At 32.9% G+C, this 16,621-nt stretch overlaps 3 protein-coding genes across 3 annotated transcripts; all 3 read left to right on the plus strand.

Annotated features, from left to right (window-relative positions):
- Positions 1–1,447: 1,447 nt before the first annotated feature.
- Positions 1,448–3,694, plus strand: LOC112802034 (uncharacterized). The gene is made up of 3 exons (XM_025845025.3): positions 1,448–1,658; positions 2,287–2,482; positions 3,215–3,694. Exons 1-3 carry the CDS (start codon positions 1,463–1,465, stop codon positions 3,399–3,401), a joined length of 579 nt encoding a protein of 192 aa, XP_025700810.1. The 5' UTR covers positions 1,448–1,462; the 3' UTR covers positions 3,402–3,694.
- A 1,053-nt stretch (positions 3,695–4,747) lies between these two features.
- LOC112799776 (probable phospholipase A2 homolog 1) lies at positions 4,748–6,209 on the plus strand. The gene is made up of 4 exons (XM_025841806.3): positions 4,748–4,970; positions 5,053–5,101; positions 5,184–5,303; positions 5,822–6,209. The coding sequence occupies exons 1-4, from the start codon at positions 4,908–4,910 to the stop codon at positions 5,995–5,997; spliced, it is 408 nt and encodes a 135-aa protein (XP_025697591.1). The 5' UTR covers positions 4,748–4,907; the 3' UTR covers positions 5,998–6,209.
- Positions 6,210–10,396: 4,187 nt separating this feature from the next.
- On the plus strand, positions 10,397–16,313 carry LOC112802035 (uncharacterized). The gene is made up of 7 exons (XM_025845026.3): positions 10,397–11,122; positions 11,292–11,424; positions 12,080–12,183; positions 12,847–13,018; positions 13,107–13,247; positions 13,396–13,630; positions 13,714–16,313. Exons 1-7 carry the CDS (start codon positions 11,082–11,084, stop codon positions 16,110–16,112), a joined length of 3,225 nt encoding a protein of 1,074 aa, XP_025700811.1. The 5' UTR covers positions 10,397–11,081; the 3' UTR covers positions 16,113–16,313.
- Positions 16,314–16,621: the final 308 nt, after the last annotated feature.

Genomic DNA, 16,621 nt, shown 5'->3' on the forward strand with positions numbered 1-16,621 from the left:
CACTGCATGTTAGTGGCATTCCAAGACTTTGGGAGCTCAGTTTCATCTAGTTGTTCGAGCTTGTAGGATCCTCTGTCGATTAAGGTATTTACTCAGTAAGACTCCTTCCAATTAGGTGTGAGATTTTCTTCCCCCGGAGTTGGGGGCCCGATATCGTTGCGTCGTAAGACGAGATTTTCGGGTCTGAAGTCTCGTTTTACCACGCTGCGATTGTACCTTAGGCTTATCATTCGTTTTAGGGTGAGTTCCTACAGTGTGCTATGCTCTGAACTTCATCTGCGAGGTCCCTCTCGACGTTCTCGTCGTGTTCCCCCACAATCCTCCGTGGGTTAGGGTCCCTGACCTCAACCGGAATGACGGCTTCGAGGCCGTAGGTTAACCGAAAGGGATTTCTCCGATTGAGATTTGAAGGGATGTTCGGTATGACCAGATGACGGATTCAAGTTTGTCGGCCCATAGGCCTTTGGCCTCGTCTAGCCGTTTCTTGAGATCTTTTACGATGATCTTGTTGGTCAATTCTACTTGGCCATTGGGTTGCAGGTATTTTACCAAGCTGAACCGCTGGAAGATGCTAATCTTTCCAAGAACTCCTTGAATCGTTTGTCCGCAAATTGGGTCCCATTGTCTGAGATTATGATATCGAGAATTTCAAAGCGGATTATGACTTGCCTCTAGAAGAACTTTTGACACTGAGTGGCCGTGATGGTAGCCAGTGCCTCAACTTCGATCTTTTTTGTGTAATAGTTGATAGCGATTATAAGGTATCAGAGTTGCCTGGGAGCTGTGTGGAAGGGTCCTACGAGGTTGGTTCTCCATGTTCCGAATGGCCAATCTACTATTATTACGCTGAGCTGGTGTGGAGCCGCTTGGTGGAGGTCGACATTAGCTTGATATTTCGGACAGCTTCTGACTAGTTGGAGGGAATCTCCATTGTACAAAAAGTCACTTATACGGGTTATGAGAGGGGTTGAGAATTGGCCAGTCTTGATGGCGATGGATTGGACTCTTGGAGCGGCGGGAGTAGTATCTACAAAGATAATTCGACGCCCAAATCAAAATGGATTTGAGAGGTATAAATGAGGATTAGGATTGTGTAACGTATCTGAAAAAATCTTTGACTCCCTTTATATAACTTGAGGTAGGTATCTTATTTTATTCAATTAAGATAAGGAAGAGGTTTAAATTTAAATGTTAGATTAAGATATTAATGATTATTGATTTGTTTTGGGCTGTGAAAATGACCCAATCTAAAATAATCGAATTTGGTAACAGTTTTGAGAAAGGACCGGATGGTAACAATGAGAAATATTTTTTTTCTTTACAATAACAAGGAAAATCATATTAGCTAATTAAAATGATTCTTTTTTTTTTTTCGTTGTCAAAACTAATTATTTTTGGACAAATGGTGGTTTAATAATAATTATAATAAATAAATAAATAAATTGAAGGAAATGGTAATAGTATGGCACAAGTAACAAAAACCTCAATTTTGCTACACACAACGCAAAGCCACTATCGTTTTTCTTTCATTTCGCTCGTTGCTGCGAACCTCCACAAACTTAGCGGCGGCGACTGCAACCCTCAAATCCTTAACAAACCCTCTCTCACTCTCACTCTCACTTTCACTTCCAGTCTCATTCATTCTCCTTCGCACCACGGTAATGCCTTCTCTCCTTCTCTCCTTCTCTCCTTCTCTCATTACTATGCATCTTCTAATTTTATTTTTGTTTTTTCTGCTTCATCCGTCATTTAGATCTCCCATGTATCTCTTTTCTCTGATCTGTTGTAATTCCTCTCACTAACTCCAATCACACATTCACCGATTCTCCAATTTGGTTTTCGTCTTTTTAATTATTTGTGTAATATGGATGGTTTGAAATTTAGGGTTTTGACTTAGCACCCAGTATGACATTTAGGGTTTTTGAGTCTCTCTATGTGCATTTCTGGATAGATCTGTGTTGTTTTCATTCAAATTATTGAGATTCTCATGTCATTGGATAGCTACCTTTTATTCATTTTTTTGGGTATAATTATGAAGTATCCTGATAGAAGAAATAAAAATGGCTATATACTCTTTAATCAATTTTATATGCATTTCGACGATGGGAACCTTGGGTTCTAGTTTGACATGCTTCGTTAATGTTTTCAGTTAATTTCCTGAAAGATTACATAGAAAAAAGAAGTTTTAGAAATGGTAGTTATGTGGATTTTCGAATATATGTTAGCATCTGGATTTTGTATTTTTTATAAAGAATTTGGATTCCTGATTTTCTTCTTGAATTGCAGAATCTGAGCTCTTGATGGCATCAAAGTTGCGGCAGCTGCAGTCGAAGGCATGCCAAGCCTCAAAATTCATCACCAACCATGGAACTGCCTACTACAAGCAGTTGTTGGAGCAGAACAAGCAATACATTCAGGAGCCACCCACGGTGGAGAAATGTGACCTTCTGGCAAAACAATTGTTCTACACCCGCCTTGCTAGGTTATATTTTCTCCAATCTTGTTCTAATTTTCCCCGAAAAAAAAAAGTGTTCCCATGTGTGGATTTGCCGTATTCTTTAATTAAGTTTGATGATGTCAGTACCTTTGTTTTCAAATAGTATTGTAGTAGATGTTCCTTGCAAGAATCTGATGTTGCAGCTAAAACCAGCTCCTTCCTTTTAAATAATGTCAAGTTTTCAAATAATGTTATCAAATAAGAGCTCCTTCCTTTCAAATGTCTTTACTGCTTCGGGCAAATGCATGACTGCTATCGTACGTTCTTTCAATTGGCTTTTTGAGGGTATGGACTGTATTTGCATTTAGAGGTTACCTCAGAATTAACTCTTAAAATCTGACATGGAATTCATGAATGCTATGATGGACAGTTTTATGATTCACCAAATTCTGCTATATTATGGGTTGACTGTATGACTTGCATATGAATATACCCGTTATGTTCTTGTGTGGCCTCATAAGCACCAGTATTTTATCCTATACTTCATTTTGACCCATAGTCTACACATGTTTATTAACATATGTCAATGCTGTTTGATTGCTTGAAGTCTTTTAAAGTTGACATGCATTTCAAAAGTGTTGTGCTGTTGCTCCCATCTTCAGCGCATTTGCTGATTGAGATGCAGACATGTTCTCCCTACTCAATCTGGTCACTTATCAAGTGGACCTTCATTCTTAATGTTGTGGCAATATGCTTAACCCTTCCATTCTTTTACAGCATTCCTCGCCGTAATGAGTCATTCTGGAAGGAGCTTGATTACGTCAAGAATTTGTGGAAGAACAGGCAAGAGTTGAAGGTGGAGGACGCAGGTATTGCTGCTTTGTTTGGCCTGGAATGTTTTGCATGGTTTTGTTCCGGCGAGATTGTCGGGAGGGGATTTACCATCACCGGTTACTATCCCTGAAGATAAACTGCTCGGGAAGTGTATGTTTTTAGCTTGAGGTTTTATACTCCTAAGCCAGCTGCACTGGTCATTTACACATTGTGTGGATTATGGAGCATTCTAGACCATAATTTTTGTTATTGTGGATTTTTGTTTCTTTCTTTGAGAAAAAGCTGAGAAGCTAGCGGTTTAACTTTGATAAGCCACAATTAATAACCCTCTTGTATTTGAAGCGGGATGGACCATGCATTGCTCCTCTTATCATGTTGGAAGCTAGTGACAATCGAGAATGAATGATGATACCATTGCAATAATCCTTTGTTTAAATTACTTAATGACTGAGGCAACTCATTTAGCTTTGCATGAAAAGAAGTTGAAAAATGTTTAGTTAGAATTTTGTACAATGTTTGTGAACTTCAATAAATGCTTAAGAACCCCACGCAAAATACAAGACAGATGGTTGAAATTTATTTTCTAAACCTTTACAGGAAAAAATGGGTCTAATGATCTTTCGGGACAATCTAAAATAGAGTTGGTGAATAACATACTGTTTCGTGTGTATTATTAGTTCTACAGCCGTACAGTATGGAACGGAAGAAAGTTCTGAAGAAAATTTGTAAAGCGGTAAAATAAAAGATTAATTACTGTCAAATTTGCTATTACGTGTGATTTTTATTACGGGTGATTAGATTTTCATTTTATCATATTTTTTTACTTTAAGGAAGTTTGTTCCAGAAGTTGTGAACTCTGCTATTTGCTCTTGTATGCAAGAGATCCTCTAGAATTTGATAATATGTGTCAATAAATTAGCAGCGTTATTGAAGATGTATTATTTGATTTATTTCCATCACTTTGATGTAACCCTAAATATTTCCATGGTCCTAAATTTATATTTATATGAAAACTAAGGTTTTGTTTGGTAAAGTTTTTATTTTTTAAGAGTAGTTTATAAAAATTAATTTTTAAAAAATGATTTTTTAAAAGTTATAGTATTTATATTTGGTAAATCAAATTAAAAATTATTTTTGATAAATATAAACAACAATTATATTTAGTAAAATAGTTTTTAAAATTTAAAAATATTATAATAGACATAAATACAAATATAAAATTTGAAAATTAGTTAACATATGAGATTATATTAGACTTTTAAATTTTAAAAAGTATAAACCATCTTTAAAAAATTTATCATATATGTTTTCAAAAGTATCTAATCTTTTAAAAATGACAAATACAAACACATAATCTTTTTAATTTATCAAACACAAAATAAAAAATTTGAATTTTTAAAAAGCATAAATACCACTTCCAAACTTTTAGTAAACCAAACCTAAATATAGAGGAAGCCGCATCACAAATAGCAATTGGTAATTTCGGTAAGGGCTGTTTTGGTAATTTCGGGCATGCCCTCCCTGACATAACTTTCTTTACTTAAAACCAATAAAAAACAGAGAGCCTGCAACGACATTGGCTTACGGGACGTCTCGTTGTTTTACGTTTTCGTTATTTCGGTTTACTCGACGCAATATGTCACGCGCCACCGCCGTCGTCGTTGTCCTCCTCCTCGCTGTCCTTGTTGATCTCTCCGAGGTAACTAACTATTCTGTTTATATCAAATCTGTAATCTCTAATCCCTAATCGCGTTTCGTGATGAATTTGATGCGGAGAACAGGTACAGGCCAATGAGTGCAGCAAGAAATGCATTGCAGAACAATGCCACGGTAAAGATAAGATTAGATTTAAATTGAAGCTGGATTTGTTTCATGCATAGATTTGATTGATGAAATTGTTTTCACATTTCAGTGCTGTCAATTAGATACGGAAAGTATTGCGGGGTGGGGTACTCTGGCTGCCCTGGTGAGCAACCCTGTGATGATATTGACGCTTGTTGCATGGCCCATGACAATTGCGTTGACAAAGAAGGTATCCTTTTCATATTCTTCCTATTATCGAATTTCACGTACCAATTTACAATTCATCTGCGTATTGAAGTTAACATATTTCACATGGATGGAATCTAATGGAACCAATTAGGAATGGACTATGTTACCATTCATATTAAGCAAACGTGTAAGAATATCATTAATGCCTTGTATGGTTGGGTTAAGGGCTAAAGCCACATTAATCAATGTTACAGACTTATAGATTGAACAATGCATGGATCCGTTCTATCTTGTGCTGAAATTTTAATTTTTATTTAGAAGAACTAAAGACAATGATCAAATACTAACCATTTTCTCGTTATATGACTTATTCCTCCCAAAAGTTCAAGTGTTTAGATAGAGAGATATGTGGCATTGTGTTCATTATGGATATGGAAACTGTTCCTGCTGCATCGCCATAGCCCATAACTATCAGCATAGTAAACTTATTTACAGAAGATTGCTTCTGCATCATTAACAATGTAACTAACTAAGCATGGTGTTCTTGTTTTAATACAGGAATGGTTTCTGTGGATTGTCACCACAAGTTGAAGAAGTGCCTAATCGACGTTCAGAAATCTGGGAAGGAAGGATTCTCAAAGGAGTGTCCGGTCAGTGTAGCTGCCCCTACTATGATTAAAGGCATGGATTTTGCCATCTTGATGACCCAATTGGGGAGCAATACACATCATTAATTAACATATTCCTTCCCCGTCCAAATCCTAATCAACAAAACTAATATTGATTCTAAAATAGAAAATCTTAATAATCTGCTTCAGCTATTCTTTCTGTCCAAATATATTCACTGATATTTAATATATATGATATCAGAACATTGAAAACAATGTTATCTAATATTTAATGTTATATTTAACTATTAATGAGTACTTATTAACTTTTTTACTCACTGTAAGCTCAATGTATGCTTATAATAATCTTATATTATTTATTGCTATTGTTAATATACTTCTTGCTATTCAAATTAAAAATGCTAGCTAGCTAGGTTACTGGGTACTTGTTTAACTTGGCATAAATATAGCGCAAACTAACAACCACAGATAAACAATGCTTATCTTTTTAATTTATGTTCAATTGGATGACCTATTTACTAATCACTATTGCGAGCTTTAAGATTTAAGAACCCTAATTTATCTTCAAATTAATTGATGTTTGATAATGTTTTTATAATTCTTACTTGAAAGAGTCTAATATGGTGAAAGTATCTAATGATCTTTAAAGAATTAAGATATTTAAAAGAATTTAGAATAAATTTGAAATAAAATTGTAAATATATTAATATAAGTTTTTTTTTTTTTTGCATAAAATACTTATAAATTTGCCACATGTTCTTTTCATTTTCCATTTTAATTGGATTTAAACTTTTTTCAATTTAGACATTCTTTTAAATAAATAATTTATTTATTGATATATATTTTAAAAAAAATACTTATATTTTTTTATTATTTATATCATTATCATTGCTAATGAGATAAATAATAAAAAATAAAAAATAAAAAATATTATACAATTAAATTATTTTTATAATTAAATTCAATTAAGTATTTTTATTTTTTTATGTCTTTTTTTTTCTCTATTAGACCAATCAATTTTATTCAAAATAATAAAATTTATATTACATCAATTTAAATTTATTTTTCAATCCATTTCAATTCAAATTATTGTAATAAATAAATAAATTATTGATATATAATTCTAAATATATTTTAAAATTTAAAAAGATATGTGTATTAATAAAAAAAAATGTAAATATTTCTAAAAAATATCTAAACAAATAATTACTTTAATTAATTTATTTAAAATTTTTTTTCTCTTATGATCAGAAATTTGTCCACCTTTATTTGTCAAACTATATTAAACAATTGCAATTTCTTTTTTTTGGAAATGAACTCTCTCTGAAGTTTTAATATTTTAAAATAAATATCAAATTTTAATTTGTAATATATTTAAATAATTTTAAAAATAAAATAGTATTTTTCTTTTTTAATGCTAATATCAAAAATATTTTTTTTTGTAATATTAAGGAAAAATTTTAATCTTTCCAAAAAAAAAATTAATTAAAAGAATGTAAGTGGTCTTTAACTAACATTGTTTAAATCATCAATTCTTTACATAATCTAATAGACCATTTTGTATTGAGCACAAACTTAAAGAGTTAAAGTCAAACTTTGCAAATTTATAAGTTATAACTTTATGTACAACACCAATAAAAAATACTAAATTGAAATATACTTGCCTAATCCATTAACAATCAATTTTAAGTCAATAAATTAAATTTAAATAATATAGTCTTTTTATAATTATTTAAAAAATCTCGAATTTAAATTTTTCTATTTTTAATAATAATAATTAAAAAAAAAAAACAATTTCAAGGTTCTCTACAATTGTCGATTCCTTCTTACAAGGATCTAATATCTAACTATCTAATATTTCATTTGATGGACTCAGATCTCTAGTTTGGGGGCGGCAATAGTGACTTGCAATAATATAATAAATAATTGAAAGAGACGGTGACATGATTTAGCTTTCTGGAATTCTGGGACAAGGAAGCATGTGGCCGAGGTTAGATCATATATTTAAGAGGTAAATATCAAATTAATACTCAAAAATTCTGACCATAAAATAGTATTTGATTTTTGTTATTAATAAAATAATTTTTAAAAATTTTAAAATTTGATAAAAATGTCTGAAGTTAAAATTTATAGATAATATATCAGTTAATAATTTTTATAATTACAAAATTTATCATTTTTAATTTTTATAATTTTAAAAACACCTCAATTTTAATTTTTTAAAATCCTAATCTCCTTTTTTATGGAACCCTCGTCTCTTCTTCATTTTCAGTATCCTCCTCCAATTTTCTTCTTCTTCCCCAATAAACTTCTTTTCATTTTCGTTCATTATCGCTTCTATCTTCATTCTCCTTCTTCTTTCGACCAACCTCCAGCTCTGGCTTACTACAACAGTGCTGCCCTCCTTCTTTTTCCTTCTTCTCTCTTTTTTAACAAAAAATGTTTATCTGAGACTCAACCCTTTTTTTATTTCTCTTTTTTTTGACCAAGTAGTTATGATGCTTCTATGGTTGTTGAGCTCATAATGGGTGGTTATAGGAATGATAACAGCAGCAGCGGCTTCGCCACTTTTAAAATTAAAGAGAACGCCGTTCAAGAAGTGGCATCTCTCTCAAACTCAGTCCCAATACTTTAACGCTTCTTCTTATTCTTTTTCTTCTTCTTCTTCTTTGTCAATCAAGACAGTTTCACATATGTTCAATAAGAGATTTTTAGCAAAAATAGCAGCAGTAAAACTAACAAAACCCCATCAATTCTTCACTTAGGATGTTTGCATTTTCATTACCGCTATCATCCAAGAAAATTGACGCCTTGATAATGTGGTTCAACTCAAGTTCAATCTCTTAATCCGCCCTAAAAGAAATCAAATTTTCGTTGTCAACTTGTCCCCACTCCCAATTTTCATAAGCATCTTGCCTAAAATATTTTATGTATCCTTTTTAGCTGTCTTACTTGAGGTCTCTCTAGTAAAAAGGAGAAGAAAAAAAGATATTAGAATTTTTTGAAGATGATGATGATTTAGAAGAAGAGATTAGAGTTTCAGAGAAAGGAGATTAGGATTTTTTAAAAATTAAAATTGAGGTATTTTTAAAATTATAAAAGTTAAAAGTGGTAAATTTTGAAATTATAAAAATTATTAACTGACACGTCACCTTTAAGTTTTAACTCCAGGTAATTCAATTGAAGGCTGATTATTTTTGTCAAATTTTAAAATCTTTTAGGGATCATTTTGTCAATAACAAATATTATATACCATTTTATCAATGTCAGAATCTTTTGAATACCGAATTAGTATTTACCTCTACATTTAACTAGGCCGTACATGAATTGGGTGAAATACATGTTCGTCTTTATTTATATTTGGCCTTAAATAATAATAAGATATATTTTTAAAATCTTTATTAAGTTATAAATTCAGTAAAATTATAATATTTTTGAATCACACTAAAATTGAATTTAAATCAGTAAAATTTGAATTTTGATAAATTTTATGTCAAAAAATTATAATGTATTTATTTATAAAGAAAAAAATATTTGTTATTGAAAGGTGGATATTCATATTTGAATTTAAATTTGTCTATAAATTTTAATTTCGTGCTTTTTTTAATTTATTTTCTAATTCAATTAAATATGATTAAAAATAAAATAATAAACTTATAATTAATATAATATAATATAATATTAGAATTAATTTAAAATATATATATCTTTTTTAATCTCGTTAGAATACACATGGGATGAATGAATTTGAATTCGATCCGGACTCTATTTTAAATAATGACCAGATCTATTTTTAAATTTTTTATCAAACTTTAAATTCGATGAAATAACAGTAAATTAGCCTCTAAAATATTTGAATCTAGACTAGGCCTTCGGATCAGGCTGAGCCGGACCATATATACCCTTATATTTAATAATTAATAAGATAAGATGCGTGGGTTTGCTAAAGTTTAGCATTTAAATTAATATAGTTGCTGTAGATTTTGAAAATTTAAAAATAAAAATAAAAAATTTAAAAGAATGAAAGTAAGCATGTATGTATCGTCAAGTCTACATTTCTATTGAGAGAATGAATTGTCTAAACTATTGGGGGAAAAAATTACATTGATAATATAATACTTTTCATTGTCAATATTATACACCATTTACTCTATCTAATTATAATAATGTTTTCTGCTTGAATTATCTATAAAACTGTTGAAACATTAACATTCTTTCCAAAGACTAACAGTAAATGGAAGAAATAGTATAAACAACTATACAACTAACTATGCAAAATTCTATTCACCACAATAAAAAGAAGCAAATCTAAACTCTCTTATTCTTTCTTAATCATACAAGAGGAAAAACTTACCCATTTTCATGATTAATTATTGTTAATTACCCTATCAAAACGGTCGACATCACATCACATCACATGTAACCCATTAGTTGTAGTCATCGCTATTCCTATTAAATTAACAATTTTAGAGCCAATATATAATTGCCCCCTAAAATATTTAATGTGCTGGTCCGTTCAGGTTCTAACTTCTAACCTAACTTTCAATAGGAAGAACTAAGAAGAAAAGTAGAGAACCACATCAAAATTGAAAAGAAAAAAACAAGGAAAAAGGCGATCACTTTGACTCTCAAAATTTGGTTTGTTGATAAAACAAAATTAATTTAAAACTATTTTACAGGATCATTTAATCATGTTCATGTCAATTATTTTAAATGATCATTCACATATTTATTGTAAAAAAATAACTATTTTTACTAATATAACAATAAATAATTAAATACATGTGTAAATATCAAAATAAAAAAAATATTTTGTCTGATAAATAAATTTGTTGATTTCGTTTCATTTCCATGTACCTTCTCGCACGTAATTACGCGCTATTAATAGCGTAGGAAGAAAAAGGTTTCTTCCAATAAGGATTCCATTGTCGTCTTTCGACGAAACTTCAAAATTTTTTTTCCCCTAATTGTAACAAAAATTACTCTTTCCTTCGCCTGCAAGATCCACTCTTTTCATTCTCTATCTTCCACATATATTATTTTAATTCTAATCTCTTAATCATCAATTTCATTGTTGTACAAAGCACAATTCGAAAGTGATTCCCTTTCTTATAATATATCAGATAGGTAGAATTACAGTTAGTAATTAGAGTCTTCATCTTCATCGTTGATTAATCCCTGCAGAAACTATGTCTTCTATGTTGCATAGAAGCTTCAAGCCTGCAAAGTGGTACGAGTAACTCGAAATCAGTTTCAATTTTCTTTCTTTTTGTTTATTTTTTTTCATATGAATCAGTAATCTTTTAATTTCTCTTTTTAGTGGAGGTGGTTTTTTTGTTTGTTTGTGTTTGGATTCTGAGTTTTGAGTAATTTGAATTTGGATTATGGTTTTGGTGCAGCAAAACTGCATTGAAGCTTGCGGTTTCGAGGATAAAGCTTCTGAAGAATAAGAGAGAAGCGCAAGTTAGGCAGCTTAAGAGGGAACTAGCTCAGTTGCTTGAGTCTGGTCAAGATCAAACTGCTAGAATAAGGGTAATAATCTTGAGGAATTTCGTTTGAGAATATGTTTCATTCATTTACTATTGTTGTTGCTGCTGTTGTTTTTCTCTATTTGTTAAATTTGGTGTAAGATAGCACAGTTAGGACTTTTTCTAGTTTGATAAAAAGAAGAAATTTATTTAGATTAAAGTAAAGTAAATAAGGGGAGAGATGGAGATAATGGTATTGAGATATTGGATTCACTACTTATGAATTATGAACGAAACAGAGCTGAAATGTTGTTACAGCAGCAAGCTCCTTAATCCATTTAGTGTTCTTTGAACATGTAGCCTACTATTGCTAGCTATATATATACATACATAAACTGAGACTTGCATTTCACAGTTTAGTTGCTCTGAAACAGAATCAAAGCATCAGATTCAAAAGTTTATTAAGTGATCAGTTCAAATAAAATGTTACTTCTATATGTACTAGTAAAAGAATCACTGGATAAACAGTAGAACTGATCATGGAGTCTTGTCTTTTCTTGTTCATGATATTTGATCCTTCCACATTACCTGTTTGCTGAAATTACTGGAAGCTATACATGCTGATACAACAGAAATGTAGCGCGATATAATTCAGGAAATTTCACCTTTTTATTTTCTATCTTTTGCTTTCCTTGACGTGTCTTCTGTTTTGTGCTTAGGTTGAACATGTTGTCAGGGAAGAGAAGACGATGGCAGCATATGATCTTATTGAGATATACTGTGAACTTATTGCTGCACGCTTGCCAATGATCGAGTCACAAAAGTATTTGAAACCTCTCAAATAATATTTTCTGTTATACTTTGCCTACATTTCTAAGTTTTTCATTTATTCTTTTAATGCGGGAAAGTCTACATCATTAAGGCCATGTCACTTGATATATCTATTCTAGTTGATCTTCCAGGGACTTCATATCATTCTTCATCTGGGAAATATGATTAAGTTTTCCTGTATCATTATTTTGTTAGGCTTTTTCAAGAAAAATGGTGATCAGAATAGGAGAATCTAATTCTATTATGTGCTAAAGAGTAACAGATGATTGTTTAGGTGGTTCTAGTCAAGCTAGGCTCCGATTGTAGATGTAGGAAATTATTCGAATAAAGATTAGTAAATGCAATTAAGTAAACAAGAGGTTATGGCATCCTAGTATAAGGTAAACCCTTGGGCCAAGATGTGTTCTCACTATCTCAGTCCTATTATCAATGATCTTTTATCATTATATATTAAAAGATATTAATATTATGCCATTGCACAAATTATAATCTTTTTGACAACAATGTTGCTTTCATATACTAGCAGAGGCCCTGGATAAAAAATCATGTTCAACTAATTATGCAGCATTCTAGTGTCGCCTTTAAGGTTCGTTTAGTAATATTTGGCACGATTTGCAGAACTTTCAGTGTTGATTTGTTTTTTCTTCTTTTCCAGAAACTGTCCCATCGATTTAAAGGAAGCAATTTCAAGTGTAATATTTGCATGTCCAAGATGTGCAGACTTACCTGAGCTTGTAGATGTGCGGAAGCATCTTACAGTGAAGTATGGGAAAGAATTTGCATCGGCAGCTGTTGAATTACGCCCTGACTGTGGTGTAAATCGCTTGGCAAGTTTTTCTACCTGTCCGAAGTTTGATAGGATCAAATTTTCACGGCCTTTTTTTTCACCCCTCTAATAAAATGGTTTTGTTTCAGTTGGTTGAGAAATTGTCTGCCAAAGCACCCGATGGTCCAACCAAAATAAAAATACTGTCTGCGATTGCTGAAGAACATAATATCAAATGGGAACCCAAGTCATTTGGAGAAAATGATGTAAAGCCTTCTCAAGACTTGTTGGTATGCTGTTTATTTCTTTTAATTTATTATATGAAATTTGAGTTTGTTATTTTTTATTGTTTTTACAGTATTTAATTATTTTAGCCAACTCCACCAAAGGAGTAAAGGTTGTTATTGACTTTTCTTTTATTATTATTTATATGTTAAGGCTGGGCCAAACACTTTTGAGAAGGCAACTTATGCAGAACCTTCTCAAGTCCATGTTCCAGCAGCTGTTCGTGATGAAAAGGGTCCTCCTAACGTACAGGCTTCCTCACAATTTAAACCGGTGTATGATAGACCAACAGGTTCGGATGCGCAGAATACAAGTGATGCTACTAGAAAGGACACTGGAAATCAGTCGAGACCATCAGGCATGTCTGATCCCAAAATTATGCCTTCAGGTATATGTTTAAGGCAATAACTGGATATATTTCAGGCCTTGTGTTTTGTCTATTACCTAAATATTTGTTGTCCTTTCTGATAGGAACTGGAAATCAAGAAATGCATTATAGAGATTCATATTCTGAAAACAGGAGTGCTTTTCCTACTGTAAAGCAGAATTGGAATATGGAATTTAAGGATGCTGCCTCTGCTGCACAGGCAGCAGCAGAATCTGCGGAGCGTGCAAGCATGGCTGCAAGAGCAGCTGCGGAACTTTCAAGTCGTGAAAATGTAGCAAGGCAGCGTTCAAGTGAATCACATAGTTCTCCCAGAAGCCAGCTAAGAGATGAAGTACCTCAAGAATATTCTTTTAATGATGACAAACACCTTTCTACAGGTTCTGCGTATACCACCTTCCAGAGAGGCAGTTCTGGGATGAACAATGAAAAAATTAATACAAGAGAGCAAAATAACTCGGTAGGAATGCGCAATGAATATTACAGGAATAATCAAGAGAATGTAACGAAACATGTGCAGTCTGCATCATTGACATCTGCTAGTGCTTTTGATGATGAACACCTTTCTACAAACTCTGCTTATAGCACCTTCCATAGAAGCAGTTCTGGCATGAAAAATGAAAAAAATAGTGCCAGAGATCAAGATAACATGGGAGGAGCTCCCAATGAATATTACAGGAATAGTCAAGAGAATGCAATGAAACATGTGCAGTCCGCATCATTGTCATCTGCTAGTGCTTTTGATGATAACCCATTTGCTAGCAGGTCTCAAATGGCTGATATAAATCAGCATCACTCATTTGAGCAAGGGAGCAGTGACTTCCGTGATGTGAGAACAAAAAGGCAGGAAAGCAGAACTGAAGCAGATTTTGTAACTAAACTGCATGGTGATAGTGATGTGAACACTGAAGACAATTATGACTTTGGTGATGCAAGTACAGATAGAAAATCTAGACAAGCTTCCTCTTCTCACCTCATTTCTCCGAGTGATGATCGCAATGATAGTTTGAATCTGAGTGGCTGGGGAAGGGTCAGTGAAGATGTGGAAGATCGGTTTGTCACTGGTGAAGGGAACACCATGGAAACAAGTTCTTATAAAGATACTTCCGTTGTATTTGATAATTATGGATCAGAGGATGATGATTATAAATTTGAGTTTGATGAAAAACCCAATACAGTATTCTTCCCATCTCCGGATAGCAAGTCACATACTGATTCATTAGAAAAGAGAAATTCTTGGAGCCATGGACAAGATATTAATGAGGAAGTGCCAATTTATAGTTCACAGTCAAAAGAAGACATGTTGCCTGTCACTTTTGATGATTACGATGACTCGGATTCAGATAGTGAGGTGAATTCGGTCAATTCTAAGGTTCCCGGGAATTTTGGTTATGTAAATTCTGGTGTTGATCACAGTACAAAGCTTGGGGCTTTAGAGGGGTCTTCATCAAGAACTGATAAGACTGCAGGTTCTGACAGAAATCCTAGGTTATTATCACCATCTTCATTTGGTTCGGATACTCTGGAAGAGCATTTTGAGAGAAAGGTGGATATTGCTAGTGTTTCAGGAAAGAACTTTGGCAACAATGACTCACCAACCAGTCAGCCATCTTCAAGGGAAAGAAGCTCTGTATTGGATTCGGATCTTAAGGCAAATATCCATGCATCACAGTCACCAAACACTTCCATTGATACTGAAAGTTTTCAGGAATCTGAAATAGGAAGTGCCAGGGAATTAAACTATGGAACATTGAGGGGCGGTTTTCGCAACAAGGGTTATAGTCGACCACCTTATGTTAAGGGTACATTGAATAGGGTTCAATCTCCACCAGATGACATGTCGATCCAGAATGAAAGATCTTTGCCTACTGTGAGGACTTTAGTCAGTTCGGATTCAAGGGAAGCGAGCACTAGAAACAGAAGTGTGGGTTTGAGAACACAGAGCACTTTTTCTGAGTCTGATAACTTTGAACTGTCTTCAAACTCGCAGCAGCCTCTGACTAGTACTTACGAACCTCGTATTCGGATGGGGCAGAGTGAGACGAAAAAGAAATCAAAGACATACTTTGATTCTGATGATAGTAGTTCTGACGATGAACAGCCTAAACAAAATTTAGCTAGTTCTGCTCGTCCTGGTAGCGGAGCATCACGAAGAACATCTGTTCCCTCGAAAACTGCGACTACTCGTACAAAACTTGGATGGAAATCTACTAGAGCTTCTCAGGAGAGTGAAAATGAAGAGGCCTCATCCATGAATAGCTCCGAAAATCGAGCAAGTTCTGAACCTAGATCATCCACCAGTGTGCAACCTTCAAGTTCTCTTCCTAAGAAAGTGATGCAAGATTATGGTGAGGAGCAAGAGGCTTCAAAAGGTGGAAGTTCTGAAGCAGATACTAAGGAGAAGGCTGGTCATGTTCATCCAAAGCTACCTGACTATGACTCCTTTGCTGCTCATTTCATGTCTCTTAGAAAGGGTCGCCAATAAATTTTGTTTGCTTTGCATATTAGTTGCGTAGCCACACTCAGTATATACTATATAGTACTCCTTAGAGGTTCATCATTCTTTTTTCAGCTTGTACTGGTATTGGTATACATAGATGCGTGAGTTTAATATTCAAATTACTTGAGGAACATAGATGTCACATGGTATTTTTGTTGTATAAATTGAGTCACAGAATTCATCAAATATTCTTACGAACCAGCTCTGAAAATACAAGAAAAATTCATATTTCATAAGCGATTATAATGCCTAGATGGGTAACTCGGAGACGTGTTAGCAACATAGCATGTATGATGCATGTTCTCATAACTTTATATATACTAGAATGGGGCTTTATTGTATAATATATTCTAATATTGTTTAGAGATTGATTAGACAATGAGTTTTGTTATACATCTTAGTCTTTTTGGTAATTAAGTTTATTAAGTTGGTCTAAATTCAACAAAACCTACTCAACATTCGGGTGAAAATCACGCCGTTCTTCTTTTTTATAT

Source organism: Arachis hypogaea, chromosome 5 (genome assembly GCF_003086295.3).
Source record: "Arachis hypogaea cultivar Tifrunner chromosome 5, arahy.Tifrunner.gnm2.J5K5, whole genome shotgun sequence".
In the NCBI taxonomy this organism is placed as follows: domain Eukaryota; kingdom Viridiplantae; phylum Streptophyta; class Magnoliopsida; order Fabales; family Fabaceae; genus Arachis; species Arachis hypogaea.